The sequence below is a fragment of the Rhinatrema bivittatum genome, chromosome 8 (assembly GCF_901001135.1).
Source record: "Rhinatrema bivittatum chromosome 8, aRhiBiv1.1, whole genome shotgun sequence".
Classification (NCBI taxonomy): Eukaryota; Metazoa; Chordata; class Amphibia; order Gymnophiona; family Rhinatrematidae; genus Rhinatrema; species Rhinatrema bivittatum.
In genome coordinates this window covers 6278202-6296296 of record NC_042622.1, presented here as the reverse complement: position 1 = coordinate 6296296, position 18095 = coordinate 6278202, and the positions used below count along the sequence as shown (strand labels likewise).

Genomic DNA, 18095 nt, shown 5'->3' with positions numbered 1-18095 from the left:
AGTGCCCGATACTGGCGCGAAGTAGACAGCATCGGTTCAGACGACATCGAAACAATAGACGGCGTCGGAGTTTGAGAACGGAAGAGAAGTTCCATTTTCTCCATTCTGGCTTTGCGACCTTTTGGTGTCATTAAAGAACATTTGGTGCAAGTCAGGACATCAAGCTCACACCCAAGGCACATTACACAGACTTTATGGGGGTCTGTTATGGACATGGTGCGAGTGCAGTCAGGGCACCGACGGAACCCCGATGCCATGGCCTTTGAAAAAATTGAGCTGCGGTCAATGGCCAGCAGGCCACGAGGGCCAAACTTGACAGGAATCGACCAGAACCAGGTAAAAAACTTACCGGAGTACCACGGAAACAAAAATTTGAGAGGGGGACCCCTGTGGGGTATGAAAGTTTGTAGTAATTCCGTGAGGAAAATTCCTGTCAGGAATCTCTGCAGAGCTCCTTAACCGCGTGGCTACTGCTGCGCAGAAAAAAGAAGACTGAAGGGGGAACCCTGCTAGCTGCAGGGTTAGTGCCGTGCTGGGCATGCCCAGTAGGTGCCAGTCAAAGTTCTAGAAACTTTGACAAAAGTGTTCTGTGATTGGGCTCTATCCTGTGATGTCACCCATATGTGAGGACTAACATCCTGCTTGTCCTGTGAGAACAAAACAAGTAACATTCAAATACAGTTTGGATACTTCAGGGTACAGTAAGTATATATAGTTATCTTACTAAAAACAGGACCTCCTGCAAATACACCAGGGAAACAACCCCTCATGCTGGGAGTTGGGACCCCCATAACGCTCTGTGCAGGCCCTTCCCACAGCTTTTTTTTTGTCTGACATTACTTACAATTTTATGAGCAATGCGGAAGAACTGAGACACATCTCGGATGACGTGCCCAAAATTGTCGTAGGCTGTGATGTAGGGCCGGAGCCAGGAGGGCAGCTGAGCTTTGGCATCTGAGTGCATGAACCTATGGTGAGTTAGGAGGAGAGAGGTTAGGAGCCTTAGTGGAGTAGAAACCTTTCTGTACCTTCCCAGGGCAGGAGACCCCATTATTAACTCCACTAGAAAAAGTGCTGCCTCCCAAGCGCAATCATTCCTGGAGAGTAGAGACAGTGGATTTACATTTATCTGCATTCATTCAGGTTTGGAGTTATTAACATATTCCAAGAAAGGAACGGCCTGAAGAGGGCAAACAGAAATCTAAGTCTGTGATCAGAACAGATCTATGGCAGAAGAGAGGGATCAAGCTGCCTAGGAGCCCCAGACATGGCTTTACATTACACTCCCATTAGCGTTCTATGCGCAGAATCATGCCAAAAAGCTGTTACCTGTGGTCACACAGAAAGATGGCGCCATAGTCATGGCGATGTCGAATGACTCTACCAATAGCTTGATTCACAGCACGAGAGGCTTGCTGCCTGTACCACTCCTGTCCAGAGAGATACTACAGGAGAGAAGACAGGGTTCAAAGTCTGTAAACACCCACTGACTACATCACACATCCATCCACACTGCACCAGCTTTCCTACTCACAAGCAGTACCACACACTCTCCCATGCACAGCTCAAAACCGAAAACACGCCCTGCCAGCCTCCCGGGCATGGCTCAACAGCCAACAGCACGTCCTGCCAATCTCCCGGCACGGCTCACAGCCAACAGCACGTCCTGCCAGCCTACCATGCACGGCTCCCAGTTAATATCATGCCAACCTCTCATGCCCTAATTATGGGTCTTAGCACACTAAGAGAATGCATCAAGCATTAGTGCAACATGTCCCAAACAATGAAAGGAAATCAGACAGGTAAATATGAGAAATAGACCTGTTTTCGACCGTCATGCTTCCCTCTCATCTCATCCAGGAACTGCATCTTTAAAACAACTCGGGGGTCCATTCGAGGGGGAAAGGGAAGCCCGGTGATAATCACACCCCGCCCATTCATGTCTGCGAAGTCCAGGCCCTCACTTGCCTGTCAGGAAGAGGAACAAGCATGAGACAACAGAGAGAGGGGCAAAGGGAGAGAAGAGACATGAGACAGGTCTGAGAGAGAGAGAGAGAGAGGGGAAGGGAGGTAGAGGGAGACATGAGACAGGTGAGAGAGAGAGAGAGAGGGGAAGGGAGGTAGAGGGAGACATGAGACAGGTCAGAGAGAGAGAGAGAGAGAGAGAAAGGAAGGTGGAGGGAGACAAGAAAATTATTTCCTTACCTGCTAATTTTCGTTCCTGTAGTACCAGGATCAGTCCAGACGGTGGGTTATGTCCTCCGTCCAGCAGATGGAGTCAGAACAAAAAGCTCGGGGGGAGGTCCTATATAACCTCACCTCCCCTGCCTCAATTCTCAGTAACTAGCCTAGCAAAGCCAAGAAGAGAAGAGACGGAGGGATCAAGTAACTAAACGCTCTCCAAGTAACGTTAGAGAAATCCATAACTGCAGTAAAAAACCCTACTGGGAACTTGCAAACAGAACTGTAAGACAAACAGACCCTGGGACCCCATGGAACACAGAGGTAAATCGGAAAAAGGCATTCGAGCAGAGGCGTACCCCAATAAATCCCCCAAAACAGGGAGGGCATCTGGACTGATCCATGGTACTACAGGAACGAAAATTAGCAGGTAAGGAATAATTTTCTTTTCCCTGTACGTACCAGGATCAGTCCAGACGGTGGGATGTACCAAAGCTTCCCTACTATGGGTGGGCCGTAGACAGCCCCGCTTGAATAACGCTATCCCCGAAGGAACCAAAAGCTGGCGCCCGTACATCCAGGCGATAGTGTCTTGCAAAAGTATGGAGAGACTTCCAGGTGGCCGCCCTGCAGATCTCCTGCGAGGACACCAAAGTACTCTCTGCCCAGGACGTAGCTTGAGAGCGAAGGGAGTGAGTTTTGACCCCCAGCAGTGGGTGCCGTTCGGCACCAAGATATGCGGCAGCAATTGCTCCCTTCAGCCAACGGGCAATGGTCAGTTTGGAGGCCATATGACCCTTCTTAGGTCCCGACCAGAGGACGAACAAGTGATCAGAAAGCAGAAACTCATTGGTGACCGCCAAATATTGCATCAGACATCGCTTAACTTCTAGCTTGCGAAGATCCCTGGAGTCCGTCGAGGAAAAGGAAGGCAACTCCATGACTGGTTGAGGTGAAAGGCAGAGACTACCTCGGGTAGAAAAGATGGTACCCGTGCGCAAGGAAACACCCTCCTCGGTGAACCGGAGGTATGGCTCTCGGCAAGACAACGCTTGAAGTTCGGAAATGCGACGCGCCGAGCTGATCGCTACCAGGAAGATCGTCTTGAAGGTGATATCCTTGAGGGTGGCAGCACGAAGAAGCTCGAAAGGTGGTCCACCGAGGACGCGGAGTACCAAGTTGAGATTCCATGAGGGACAAGGTGGCCGTAGTGGTGGCTTCAGGTGCTTTACCCCTTTGAGGAAACGCAGGATATCCAGATGGGATGAGAGTAGCGAGTCGTGCCCAGTATGAAGGAAAGCTCCCAAAGCCGCCACTTGAACTCTGATGGAGTTATAAGCGAGGCTCAAATCCAGACCATCCTGTAAAAATGAGAGAATCTGTGCCACCGAGGCCTGGGACGGTTGAATGGTATGTGACCGGCACCATGTCTCAAAGACCTTCCACACCCGCACGTAAGTAACGGAGGTGGAAGTTTTGCGTGCCTGCAGTAGGGTCGAAATCACAGCCTCCGGGTATCCACGACGCCTCAACTTACACCTCTCAAAAGCCAAGCCGCAAGACAGAAGCGATCTGCCTCCTCGAAAAATATTGGACCTTGGCGGAGAAGACGCGGGAGGTGGCTGAGACGTACTGGCCCCTCCTCCGCCAGGTTGAGGAGGTCTGCGAACCACGGCAGTCGGGGCCATTCCGGCGCCACCAGAATCACCGGACCCTGATGGCTCTCTATCCGCTGAATTACCTTCCCCACAAGGGGCCACGGGGGGAAGACATACAATAGGATCTGCCAGGGCCATGGGAGAACCAGAGCATCGACCCCTTCTGTGCCATGGTCTCTTCTGTGGCTGAAGAAGCGAGGGGCCTTTGTATTGCTGGCTGTGGCCATGAGATCCATGTGGGGGGTCCCCCAATGTCTTACTATCAGATGCATTGCTTCCTCCGAGAGCTCCCACTCTTCGGGATCTATGTGCTGACGACTCAGGAAGTCCGCCTGTACATTGTCCACGCCTGCAATGTGGGAGGCTGCCAGGGGAGCAAATTGAGTTCCGTCCACTGCATCAGCTTGTCTGCTTCCAACGAGACGTGACGACTCCTCGTGCCTCCCTGGCGATTGATGTACGCCACCATGGTCGCGTTGTCCGAGAGAATCCTGACCGCCCGATGGTGAACCAGCGGAAGGAAGCCCTTCAATGCTAAGCGGACCGCTCTGGTCTCCAGGCGGTTGATGGGCCACCGTGCTTGATCCGCCGTCCAATGGCCCTGTATGGAGCTCGACTGACAGACCGCTCCCCAACCGGCAAGACTGGCGTCCATGGTGACTACCACCCAGTCCGGAACCTCCAGGGATACTCCCTGGGCCAAGTGTCGAGGATTCAGCCACCAGCGGAGGCTGAGTTGTGTTGGGATCGGGAGTACCGCCTGAAAATCCCGCAATACCAGCTTCCAACGGGATAGTAATGCCTTCTGGAGGGCATGCAGGTGCGCAAAGGCCCACGGAACCAGGTCGATAGTGGAAGCCATGGTTCCCAGAACCTGTAGGTAATCCCACACTGTGGGGGCAGGTAGTGCAGTGAAATGATGAATCTGCTTGCGCAGCACTTTTACCCGCTCCGGGCATAAGAAGACCTTGCCCACCTGTGTGTAGAAGCGTGCGCCCAGAAAGTTCAACGATTGGGATGGAAGAAGGTCGCTCTTGGCATAGTTGATAATCCACCCCAGGGACCGGAGCAGTTGTACCACCCTGTCGACCACTTGAAGACCCTGGTTCAGAGACTTCGCCCGTATGAGCCAGTCGTCCAAATAGGGGTGCACCAGGATCCCTTCCCGGCGTAGTGCCGCTGCCACTACTACCATGACCTTCGTAAAGACGCGTGGAGCTGTTGCCAAACCGAAAGGAAGGGCTTGGAATTGAAAATGTTGCCCCAAGATCTTGAAGCGAAGGTAGTGTTGATGTGCCCGATGGATCGGGATATGAAGGTACGCCTCCGTTAGGTCCAGAGAGGTGAGGAATTCCCCTTGATTTACTGCTGCCAGTACCGAGTGGAGGGTTTCCATATGAAAATGCGGGACCCTGAGGGACTTGTTGACGGTCTTGAGATCCAGGGTGGGCCGGAAAGTGCCTTCCTTTTTGGGCACCACGAAATAGATGAAATAATGTCCTCGGCCCAGCTCGGAGGCGGCCACCAGCACTATCGCCCCCAGTGATAGTAGGCGGTCGAGGGTCTGCCGAACGGCCCTTCGCTTGTGAAGGGACCCGCATGGGGAGAAGAGAAACCTGTCCCTGGGCGCACGGACAAAATCCAAGGCGTAGCCATGTTTTAGAATATCCAAGACCCACTGATCCGACGTGATTCGGACCCACTCCCCCTACCCGGGGAGTCGGTCCGTGGGTCGGCCTGGCATCATTGGGCTGATTTCAAGGAGGTGCCTGGACCCTGTCCTTCCTTGCTGGGCCTGCGACCTCGAAAGGACCGGTTCCAGGTATGCGAGCCAGATGACAGAGCCTGGGGTGGTTGCTGCCTCGTAGTCCGAGATCAGCGCTGATTCCGGGGCCGGTATCTAGTGGAACTGAAGGATCTTGAGGAACGAGGCCTATCCTCTGGGAGTCTATGCACCACGTTCTCGTTGAGGGACTTGATGATTTGGTCCAGATCCTCCCCGAAGAGAAATTTGCCTTTGAAGGGAAGAGAGTCCAGCCGGGTCTTAGACGAGGCATCCGCCGACCAGTTTCGGAGACGACGGGCCGAGACCGCAGCCACCATTGATTGGGCCAGAACCCGGAGGTTGTCATATAGGGCGTCCGCCCCATATGCTACCACGGCCTCCAATCTATCCACTTGCTGAGCCTCCGCAGCCAGCAAATCCTGTGAGGTGAGAAGCTGTTGAACCCAAGGAAGATCAGCTCTCTGCGCTAGTGAACTACAGATGGCTGCCCGGATCCCTAGCGCAGAAACCTCAAAAACTCTCTTGAGATAGGCCTCCAACCTCCTGTCCTGGAGGTCCTTCAGCACCGTGCTGCCTGTGACTGGAATGGTGGTACGCTTCGTGACTGCCGAGACAGTGGCATCCACGGCCGGGACCTTGAGCAGCTCCAGGAACTCCTCCGGAAGGGGATAGAGCTTCTCCATCGCTCTACTGACCTTGAGAGTGGCCTCCGGTGCATCCCACTCCCTGGAGATTAATTGTAAGAAGGTGGGATGAGTTGGAAAGGCTTTAGCCAAGGGGCGGAGGCCCGCCAGAAGAGGGTCCCCCTTCCGCACCTTGGGATCGGGTCCTACCAGTTCCGGAGGGGCATCGATGTCCATCTCCTGCAGGATGTAGGGAATAAGGTCGTCCAGCTCATCCAACTGAAAAATGCAGAGGACCCTCGGATCGTCTCCCTCCACCTGTGCTGCAAAGGTGGGATCGTCCCCTGCTGGATCCGGGAGAGGGTCCCCCCTCCTGAGTGGCGTGCAATCCTCGAGATGGCGCAGGGGGATCCCTGGAGGACCCCGGCCTTCCCCCGGCTGGTTGGGCAGTACCCTGTGGGGAGGACCCTACCAGGGGTGGTACCGTGCATGCCAGTTTGGGGGGAAGGGGTCCCATTGGACAATCCATAGGCTGGTTCCTACTCTGCAGGAACGTCCTGTGCATCAAAATAACAAATTCCGGCGAGAACGAAGGTGCCTCCGAGGAAGGGCAAACCAGAGCCTCCCCTTCCTGAAAAACTGGCTCTGGTTCTGCAAATGGCACTAAAACGGGAGGCGCCACTGAAACGGGGCCCTCTGTGTCCTCCTCGGAAATGCCAGCCTCCAAATCTGAAAACAAAATGGCCGCCGTTCCCGCTCTCAAAGGGAAGGGGGCTTGCCGCTTTCTAGTCGCGCGGTCCTCTCCGCGTCCTGCGGCGTCCCCCTGATGAGAGCTGTCTTCCCCGTCGGGGAGGTAGCTCATGCAGAGCTCCTCCCGCGACAGCCGACTCCCCCTGCCGGCCGCATGCCGAACAGGCCGCCGATCGAGGCATAGTGAGTCCAAGGGTGGGGGGGAGGGGCAAGACAAATGCAGCAAAGTCCTCGGCACCTGAACGCCTAAAGTACATGGACCACCCCCCCACCGACCTGAAGGAGCCGCTGGGGAATTGGACCTCCCGGCGGCCGGGGAATGGCACGTCGCGGGGCCGTGGGTCGGCAGCGGCTGGGGGGGTGAAGAAGATAGCACCACTAACTTACACCCCGTGATCCGGCGCAGCCCCCAACAACGTTGAGTACCACTAAAAAGGAGGTAAGCCTGAAAGAAAGAAAAAAATTCACACACTTACCCCCCAACTGAAGGTAGGAAGGCAGAGGAAGGCAGATTAGGGAACAGACCTGTCAGCAACCCCTTCCACCTGTCCTAACCAAATCAAGTAACTTTTTTTTTTTTATATATACTTGATCCCTTAGAAAACAGACAGAGAAGACCTAGAAATTCTAAGCTCCTGTGCTGGGGACTTGTCAGTCCCCTGCTCACATCTGCTGGAGTCAGAAGATACTGAGGATTGAGGCAGGGGAGGTGAGGTTATATAGGACCTCCCCCCGAGCTTTTTGTTCTGACTCCATCTGCTGGACGGGGGACATAACCCACCGTCTGGGACTGATGCTGGTACATACAGGGAAGAGACAGGTCTGTGACAGAGAGAGAGAGAGAGGAAGGGAGGTGGAGGGAGACATGAGACAGGTCTGTGACAGAGAAAGAGAGAGAGGAAGGGAGGTGGAGGGAGACATGAGACAGGTCTGTGACAGAGAAAGAGAGAGAGGAAGGGAGGTGGAGGGAGACATGAGACAGGTCTGTGACAAAGAAAGAGAGAGAGGAAGGGAAGTGGAGGGAGACATGAGACAGGTCTGTGACAGAGAAAGAGAGAGAGGAAGGGAGGTGGAGGAAGACATGAGACAGGTCTGTGATAACAGAGACAGATAGAGAGAGAAAAAACAGAAGCCAGAGAGGAGGCAGGAGAAAAAAAACAAAGAAAGGCGGCAGATTGTGAATCTTCCCTTCCCTAAGCTCACTCGTCCTTCTGTTATAGGAAAGGCCTCTCCTGCCCCCAGCCTTACAGCACTTCCTTCTCTACTGCCCTATTACAAGGGCAGACCCTTCTCCAGTCCCTTTGTAACACGGCAATCTCCCTCTCATTCATTATGAGGGCAACACCTTCCCCCACATCCCTCCCCCAGTTCCAGTCCAGCCTCTCTCCCATTAAGGCCCAGTCTTTCCCTCCACCCAACTCCAATTCCATCCCCTACCATCCCCATTCCATCCAGCTGCAAGGTCAGCCTATCCCTTTCTGTCCTCTCAAAATAGGGAGAGCCTCCTCACCCCACACCCATTCCTCCTCCACCCATTCCTCCTCCACCCAGTTCTTCTCCTTGCCAGCAGAGACAACACGCGTTACCTTGCCACGACACACTGCTAGGAACATGGCTCCATTGGATTTGTTGCAGAGGTTCTTCTTATAGTAAGCGTCCATGATCTAGAAGATGACAGATAAAGAGAAAGAACCCCCCCAGAAAACATGACTACAACTGACAGGAGAATGCTCCAGTACAGACACCTGGGATCACTGGGAGGGTGGGGAGTGATGCTATAGTACAGACACCTGGGGTCACTGAGAGGGTAAGGGGAGGGTGGGGAGTGATGCTATAGTACAGACACCTGGGGTCACTGAGAGGGTAAGGGGAGGGTGGGGAGTGATGCTATAGTACAGACACCTGGGGTCAGTGAGAGGGTAAGGGGAGGGTGGGGAGTGATGCTATAGTACAGACACCTGGGGTCACTGAGAGGGTAAGGGGAGGGTGGGGAGTGATGCTATAGTACAGACACCTGGGATCAGTGAGAGGGTAAGGGGAGGGTGAGGAGTGATGCTATAGTACAGACACCTGGGGTCAGTGAGAGGGTAAGGGGAGGGTGGGGAGTGATGCTATAGTGCAGGCACCTGGGGTCAGTGAGAGGGTAAGGGGAGGGTGGGGAGTGATGCTATAGTGCAGGCACCTGGGGTCAGTGAGAGGGTAAGGGGAGGGTGGGGAGTGATGCTATAGTACAGACACCTGGGGTCAGTGAGAGGGTAAGGGGAGGGTGGGGAGTGATGCTATAGTACAGACACCTAGGGTCAGTGAGAGGGTAAGGGGAGGGTGGGGAGTGATGCTATAGTACAGACACCTGGGATCAGTGAGAGGGTAAGGGGAGGGTGGGGAGTGATGCTATAGTACAGACACCCGGGATCAGTGAGAGGGTAAGGGGAGGGTGGGGAGTGATGCTATAGTACAGACACCCGGGGTCAGTGAGAGGGTAAGGGGAGGGTGGGGAGTGATGCTATAGTACAGACACCTGGGGTCAGTGAGAGGGTAAGGGGAGGGTGGGGAGTGATGCTATAGTACAGAGACCTGGGGTCAGTGAGAGGGTAAGGGGAGGGTGGGGAGTGATGCTATAGTACAGACACCTGGGGTCAGTGAGAGGGTAAGGGGAGGGTGGGGAGTGATGCTATAGTACAGGCACATGGGATCAGTGAGAGGGTAAGGGGAGGGTGGGGAGTGATGCTATAGTACAGACACCTGGGGTCAGTGAGAGGGTAAGGGGAGGGTGGGGAGTGATGCTATAGTACAGACACCTGGGGTCAGTGAGAGGGTAAGGGGAGGGTGGGGAGTGATGCTATAGTACAGACACCTGGGGTCAGTGAGAGGGTAAGGGGAGGGTGGGGAGTGATGCTATAGTACAGGCACCTGGGGTCAGTGAGAGGGTAAGGGGAGGGTGGGGAGTGATGCTATAGTACAGACACCTGGGGTCACTGAGAGGGTAAGGGGAGGGTGGGGAGTGATGCTATAGTACAGACACCTGGGGTCAGTGAGAGGGTAAGGGGAGGGTGGGGGGTGATGCTATAGTACAGACACCTGGGATCAGTGAGAGGGTAAGGGGAGGGTGGGGAGTGATGCTATAGTACAGACACCTGGGGTCAGTGAGAGGGTAAGGGGAGGGTGGGGAGTGATGCTATAGTACAGACACCTGGGATCAGTGAGAGGGTAAGGGGAGGGTGGGGGGTGATGCTATAGTACAGACACCTGGGATCAGTGAGAGGGTAAGGGGAGGGTGGGGAGTGATGCTATAGTACAGACACCTGGGGTCAGTGAGAGGGTAAGGGGAGGGTGGGGAGTGATGCTATAGTACAGACACCTGGGGTCAGTGAGAGGGTAAGGGGAGGGTGGGGGGTGATGCTATAGTACAGACACCTGGGGTCAGTGAGAGGGTAAGGGGAGAGTGGGGAGTGATGCTATAGTACAGACACCTAGGGTCAGTGAGAGGGTAAGGGGAGGGTGGGGAGTGATGCTATAGTACAGACACCTGGGATCAGTGAGAGGGTAAGGGGAGGGTGGGGAGTGATGCTATAGTACAGACACCCGGGATCAGTGAGAGGGTAAGGGGAGGGTGGGGGGTGATGCTATAGTACAGACACCCGGGGTCAGTGAGAGGGTAAGGGGAGGGTGGGGAGTGATGCTATAGTACAGACACCTGGGAGCAGCGAGAGGGTAAGGGGAGGGTGGGGAGTGATGCTATAGTACAGACACCTGGGGTCAGTGAGAGGGTAAGGGGAGGGTGGGGAGTGATGCTATAGTACAGACACCTGGGAGCAGCGAGAGGGTAAGGGGAGGGTGGGGAGTGATGCTATAGTACAGACACCTGGGATCAGTGAGAGGGTAAGGGGAGGGTGGGGGGTGATGCTATAGTACAGACACCCGGGGTCAGTGAGAGGGTAAGGGGAGGGTGGGGAGTGATGCTATAGTACAGGCACCTGGGATCAGTGAGAGGGTAAGGGGAGGGTGGGGAGTGATGCTATAGTACAGGCACCTGGGATCAGTGAGAGGGTAAGGGGAGGGTGGGGAGTGATGCTATAGTACAGACACCTGGGGTCAGTGAGAGGGTAAGGGGAGGGTGAGGAGTGATGCTATAGTACAGACACCTGGGGTCAGTGAGAGGGTAAGGGGAGGGTGGGGAGTGATGCTATAGTACAGGCACCTGGGATCAGTGAGAGGGTAAGGGGAGGGTGGGGAGTGATGCTATAGTACAGACACCTGGGATCAGTGAGAGGGTAAGGGGAGGGTGGGGAGTGATGCTATAGTACAGACACCTGGGATCAGTGAGAGGGTGAAGGGGAGGGTGGGGAGTGATGCTATAGTACAGACACCTGGGGTCAGTGAGAGGGTAAGGGGAGGGTGGGGAGTGATGCTATAGTACAGACACCTGGGGTCAGTGAGAGGGTAAGGGGAGGGTGGGGAGTGATGCTATAGTACAGACACCTGGGGTCAGTGAGAGGGTAAGGGGAGGGTGGGGAGTGATGCTATAGTACAGACACCTGGGGTCAGTGAGAGGGTAAGGGGAGGGTGGGGAGTGATGCTATAGTACAGGCACCTGGGGTCAGTGAGAGGGTAAGGGGAGGGTGGGGAGTGATGCTATAGTACAGACACCTGGGGTCAGTGAGAGGGTAAGGGGAGGGTGGGGAGCGATGCTATAGTACAGACACCTGGAGTCAGTGAGAGGGTAAGGGGAGGGTGGGGAGTGATGCTATAGTACAGACACCTGGAGTCAGTGAGAGGGTAAGGGGAGGGTGGGGAGTGATGCTATAGTACAGACACCTGGGGTCAGTGAGAGGGTAAGGGGAGGGTGGGGAGTGTTGCTATAGTACATACACCTGGGGTCAGTGAGAGGGTAAGGGGAGGGTGGGGAGTGATGTTATAGTACAGACACCTGGGGTCAGTGATGCCTGGTGATGCAGGCAAGTTGGTGATGCAGGCATTTCTTTTCCACCAAGTTGGTGAACTTGGTCCTGCAGGACCAAGGGTCCATCAAGCCCAGCATCCTGTTTCCAACAGAGGCCAATCCAGGACACAAGAACCTGGCAATTACCCAAAAACTAAGAAGATCCCATGCTACTGATGCAATTAATAGCAGTGGCTATTCCCTAAGTGAACTTGTTTAATAGCAGTTAATGGACTTCTCCAAGAACTTATCCAAACCTTTTTTGAACCCAGCTACACTAACTGCACTAATCACATCCTCTGGCAACAAATTCCAGCGCTTTATTGTGCGTTGAGTGAAAAAGAATTTTCTCTGATTAGTCTTAAATGTGCTACTTGCTAACTTCATGGAATGCCCCCTAGTCCTTCTATTATTCGAAAGTGTAAAAAGAAAATTATTACTTACCTGCTAATTTTCGTTCCTGTAGTACCATGGATCAGTCCAGACCGTGGGTTATGTCCCCAATCCAGCAGATGGAGTCAGCCCAAAGCTTCGAGGGGGCGTCACCATAAGTACTACTACCCCCTCTGCAGGAGTTCAGTATCGAGAATATCAAAGCCCGAGTAATCAGAAACCCCCTGAATTGGATCAAGTTTAAACAAGACGGCAATAACGAGCCGCTGAATTTAAAACAGAGAGAACTGTACCATCCCACCAACGGATGGGAGGTTACAACTCGTGTCGACCCCCAGGAAAAGAACAATCACAAACAGTGAAACGGGGAACACGTGAGAGAACATAGTAGGAGAAGAAAGAAACCCACTACTGTATAACAGCTGAGTCAAGTCAGACCCCAAGACAGCCGAGCAGGAGTAGAACCCAAATGCGGTGGGCGTCTGGACTGATCCATGGTACTACAGGAACGAAAATTAGCAGGTAAGTAATAATTTTCTTTTCCCTGTACGTACCTGGATCAGTCCAGACCGTGGGATGTACCCAAGCTTCCCTAACCCGGGTGGGATTCTGCGAGGCCTGCTCGTAGAACCTGTTCGCCAAAGTGTCCATGGACGGACGAGGCGAGGTGTAGTCTGTAGTGTCTCGAGAACGTGTGCAACGATTTCCAGGTGGCCGCTCTACAGATTTCTTGCGAAGATACCGATCGACTCTCCGCCCAGGAGGCCGCCTGAGAGCGTGTAGAATGCGCCACAATACCGGGTGGCGGAGTCCGCCCCGTCCCGATGTAGGAAGCGGCAATGCCGGCCTTCAGCCATCGGGCAATAGTAGTCTTCGAGGCCTGGGATCCCTTCCGGGGACCAGACCAAAGGACGAAGAGATGGTCAGAAGTCCGTAAGTCATTCGTAGCCTCCAGGTAGACCCGCAGAGTGCGCTTGATGTCGAGGAGACGAAGAGCCCGCGGCTCAGACGAAGAGAAAGAAGGCAATTCCACCGTCTGATTCACATGGAAGGCGGACACCACCTTCGGGAGGAAGGAGGGCACAGTACGAAGTGAAACGCCCGAATCAGTGAACCGCAGATAAGGCTCTCGACAGGACAGAGCCTGCAGTTCCGAAATACGCCGAGCGGAACACATGGCCACCAGGAACACCGTCTTGAGAGTGAGGTCCTTGATCGTCGCACTCCTCAGTGGTTCGAACGGAGGTCCTGACATGGAACGTAGTACCAAATTGAGGCTCCAAGAGGGACAAGGATCCCACAATGGAGGCCGCAAGTGCTTGACGCCCTTGAGAAAACGGAGGATGTCCGGATGGTGTAACAGAGATCCCCCTCCCCGCAGGAGGGAGCCAAGGGCGGCCACTTGAACCCGAAGTGAGTTGTAAGCTAGCCCCTTTTCCACTCCCGCCTGTAGAAACTGGAGAATCTGCGGGACAGACGCCTCCGTGGGTCTTGTGTTCCGGTCGGTACACCACAGTTCGAACACCTTCCAGACCCGCACGTAGGCCACCGACGACGAAGTCTTCCGAGACCGCAGCAGAGTTGACACTACCGCCTCTGGGTACCCTCGTCGGCGGAGGCGGCGCCTCTCAAAAGCCAGGCCGCAAGACAGAAGAGTTCTGCCTGGTCGAAAAATACCGGTCCCTGGTGTAGGAGGCGGGGAAGATGTCCCAGCCGGATGGGTCCATCGATTACCAGGTGGAGGAGATCCGCAAACCAGGGTAGTCTCGGCCACTCCGGTGCGACGAAGATCACCGTCCCCTGATGAACTTCTATTCGTCGGAGTACTCTTCCCACCAGCGGCCACGGTGGGAACGCATATAGGAGCAGATCGGCCGGCCACGGGAGCGCGAGAGCATCCACGCCCTCCGCTCCCCTTTCTCTCCGGCGACTGAAGAAACGAGGCGCCTTGGTGTTCTGTGCGGACGCCATGAGATCCAGGTGGGGGGAGCCCCACCGCCGGACGAGTAGTTGCATGGCCGTGTCGGAGAGCGACCACTCTACGGGGTCCAGGAGCTGGCGACTGAGGAAGTCGGCCTGGACGTTGTCCACGCCCGCGATGTGTGAGGCCGCGAGGCGGCGCAGATGCCGTTCCGCCCACTGCATCAGCATCGCTGCCTCGAGCGCGACCTGCGGACTGCGAGTGCCGCCCTGACGGTTGATGTAAGCTACCGTGGTCGCGTTGTCCGATAAGATTCTGACTTCCTGATTTCGAATGAGTGGCAGGAAATGGAGGAGCGCCAATCTGACCGCTCTGGTCTCCAGGCGATTGATGGACCACTTCGATTCCTCCGCGGACCACGTCCCCTGCGTGGCGCTTCGGTCGCAGACGGCTCCCCAGCCGACGAGACTGGCGTCGGTGGTCACCACCACCCAATTTGGTAGGTCGAGGGACACGCCACGAGCCAGATTCCCCGGTACCATCCACCAGTTCAGGCTGTTCCTGGCGAACTGGGGCAGCGGAAGAATCACCTGGTAGTCCTGCGAGAGCGGTTTCCAACGGGATAGAAGAGCTCTTTGTAGAGGACGGAGGTGCGCAAAAGCCCAAGGAACCATGTCGATGGTGGAGCCCATCACCCCCAGGAGCTGAAGATAGTCCCAGGAGGTGGGAGCTGGTAATGCAGAGAATCGCTGTATATGTTCCCGTAGGGCGTGCGCCTTGTCCTGCCGTAGAAAAACCGCTCCCAGACGGGTGTCGAAGGTCGCCCCCAAGAAATCCAAGCGCTGCGAGGGCACGAGGGAGCTCTTGGAGAAGTTCACCACCCATCCCAGGGACTGCAGAAACTCTATCACCCTGGCTACCACCGCTTGTCCATGTCGAAAAGACTTCGCTCGTATGAGCCAATCGTCCAGATAAGGATGAACTAGAATCCCCTCCTTCCGGAGGGCAGCCGCCACAACTACCATGATCTTGGTAAAGGTGCGCGGGGCCGTTGCCAATCCGAACGGAAGAGCCACAAACTGGAAATGCTGATCCAGGATCTTGAACCGTAGCAGACAATGATGCTCCTGGCGAATGGGAATGTGAAGGTAGGCCTCCGTCAGGTCCAAGGAGGCCAGAAACTCCCCTCGATGAACCGCCGCGATCACCGAACGTAGCGTTTCCATGCGGAACTGGACCACCCGAAGGGATCTGTTGACTTCCTTCAAGTCCAGGATGGGGCGGAAGGAACCGTCTTTCTTCGGTACGACGAAGTAGATGGAATAATGGCCCGAGCCCACCTCTCCGGAGGGTACGGGCGTAATGGCGCCTATCTCCCACAGTCTGTCCAGGGTCAGCTGCACCGCCCTTCGCTTGATGGCCGAACCGCAGGGAGAGAAGATGAACCGTCCCTTCGGAGGGCGGGCAAATTCCAACGCGTAGCCGTGTCCTATGGTGTCCAGAACCCACTGATCCGAGGTGATCCGTGCCCACTCCTCGTAAAAGAACGCCAGCCGTCCCCCGATCCTGGGAACGGCGGAGTGGGCGAGCTGAACATCATTGCGAGGATTTGGGCGAGGGCTGTCCCGCCGTGGGCGCGGCCTGCGCTGGGCGGCGCCCGCGAAAGGACCGGGACCAGGGCTGAGCCCTGGAGGGAGGGGGCCGGGAGACCGCCGGCCTGTAACTCCTGTAGCGTCTTTGCGCCCTGGCTCTGGTCCGGGAGGACGAGAACGCCCTGGTGGAGCGATATCTGTCTTCCGGCAGGCGATGGACCGCGTTTTTCCCCCAGCGACTTTATGATCTGGTCCATCTCCTCTCCGAACAGGAATTTACCCCTGAAGGGCAGGGAACCCAGGCTCGACTTGGAGGACGTGTCCGCCGCCCAGTTGCGGAGCCAGAAGAGTCGACGCGCCGCCACTACCGAGGCCATGGAGCGGGCGAGGATCCTGAATAGATCGTAGGAGGCATCGGCCCCGTATGCCACTGCGGCTTCGAGCCGATCCGCCTGGGCGGCCTCCTCGGGAGGCAGCACCTGAGAAGTGAGCAGTAGCTGTACCCAGAGAAGACTGGCTCGCTGGGCAAGAGAGCTACACATCGCTGCCCGCAGTCCCACTGCGGAGACCTCGAAGACCCGCTTGAGGAATACTTCCAACTTGCGATCCTGCGTATCCCGCAGCGCCGCTCCACCCGTCACCGGGATGGTCGTCCTTTTCGTGACCGCCGTCACCGCGGAGTCCACCCTGGGTACCTTGATGAGATCCAGAAAATCTTCCGGCAGTGGGTACAGCCTCTCCATGGCTCTGCTGCCCTTTAGCGCAGCTTCCGGGGAATCCCATTCCCGGGTAAGAAGTTGCAGGAACGACTCGTGGATGGGAAAGGCCCGCGCCCGCGGACGAAGTGCCGCCAGGACCGGGTCCCCCTTCTTCGAAGAAGTGACGACAGCGGGCGCGACGGGAGCTGGCGGGTCCGGCGGGGGATCGAGGTCCAACCCCTGAATGATTTGTGGGATTAGGTCATCCAGCTCTTCCCGCTGGAATAGGCGCAGCGTGCGTGGATCCTCTCCCTCCGAGGTAGACTCCCCTTGTCCCGAACCGGCAGGGTCCGATCCCGGGGAAACTGGGTCCGAGCCAGCCCCCCCCGAGCCCACAGGAAGCCGGACGTGTGCGGGGAGCTGTGGGGCCCCCACGCCCCCCGGAGGGGGGGGGGGCCGAGGCGAGGGACGAAGGTCGCGGTAGTTTGGGGGGGCGGAGGCCCCGTGGGAGCTGCCAGCTCCTGCAGGTACGCTGTGTGCATCAGACGAATAAACTCTGGGGAGAACCCCGGCCTACTCGGGGGAATCTCCACGGGGGAGAGACCCGGAGGGCCCTGCTCCTGTGAGTCCAGCTCCGGATCTTCCTCCGTCAGCAGGTTCGGGGGAGAGTCCCCTGAAGCCTCCCCATCCCCCAGCGCTGTCCGATCTTCCTTGCGGCGCAGCGCGTGCAAAATGGCCGCCGTTCCCGCCATGAATGGGGGAGGGGGCCGGCCCACGGGCGCCCGGGCAAGGCTGTCAATGGAAAACGAGTGCGGGGCCCGGACGTGCCTTCCCCCCCTGGGAGGCACCTGGCACAGATGCCCTCCCTGGAGATGCGCGAACCGGGCTCGCCGCAGGCCGAGCAACGCGACGGCCGCGGCATATCCGGCGCCCAGAAAAACCACCCCCGGCAACTAAAGTCACTCGGTGAGCCTCAGGGCGGGAGGGGGGGGGGGCCGCGAGAAGGTGCGCCGCTGCGGGGGGGCCCGGACGGCCTGCACAACCCGCGGAGAAAACAAGCGGCGCCGCGGGGGGGCCTGTCCTGGCCTCGCAACCCGCTGAAAACACTCACCCTGCTCCCTGCAGCCCACGAGGAGCGTCGCAAGATGGCCGCGGGAGCGAGGGAACCCGCTGGTAGGCCGGACACACCGGCAGTGGTAATTCAGCCAGCTGAAAATAAAAACTACAGCCCAGCAAAACAGAAAACACAACTTACCCCGGCAAGACCACAGGCTCGCGCTGAGGAAAACAAAGGAGACAGAGAGCCAGCACAAGGAAGGAGCCCCGCCTCCCCAATTAATCAATTAGTTAGTTTTTGTTTTTTTTTGTTTTGTTTTTTTTTAAATAAAGCACAACTTGATCCAAGACAAGACAGAGACAGAAGAGAGTTCTAACCAAGGAAAAACAGAATAGGTTACAGGAAATCGGGAGCAAGCCCAGATTCCCCTACTCGCATCTGCTGGAGTCAGAAGATACTGAACTCCTGCAGAGGGGGTAGTAGTACTTATGGTGACG

At 56.2% G+C, this 18095-nt stretch overlaps 1 protein-coding gene across 1 annotated transcript in view; it reads right to left on the bottom strand.

Annotated features, from left to right (window-relative positions):
* Positions 1-18095, bottom strand: part of RTEL1 (regulator of telomere elongation helicase 1) — a 267031-nt gene that overhangs the window by 104662 nt on the left and 144274 nt on the right. Inside the window, 4 exon segments of the mRNA XM_029611145.1 lie at positions 845-968; positions 1330-1445; positions 1822-1968; positions 8585-8662. Of these exon segments, the coding sequence (XP_029467005.1) occupies positions 845-968; positions 1330-1445; positions 1822-1968; positions 8585-8662 (465 nt within the window).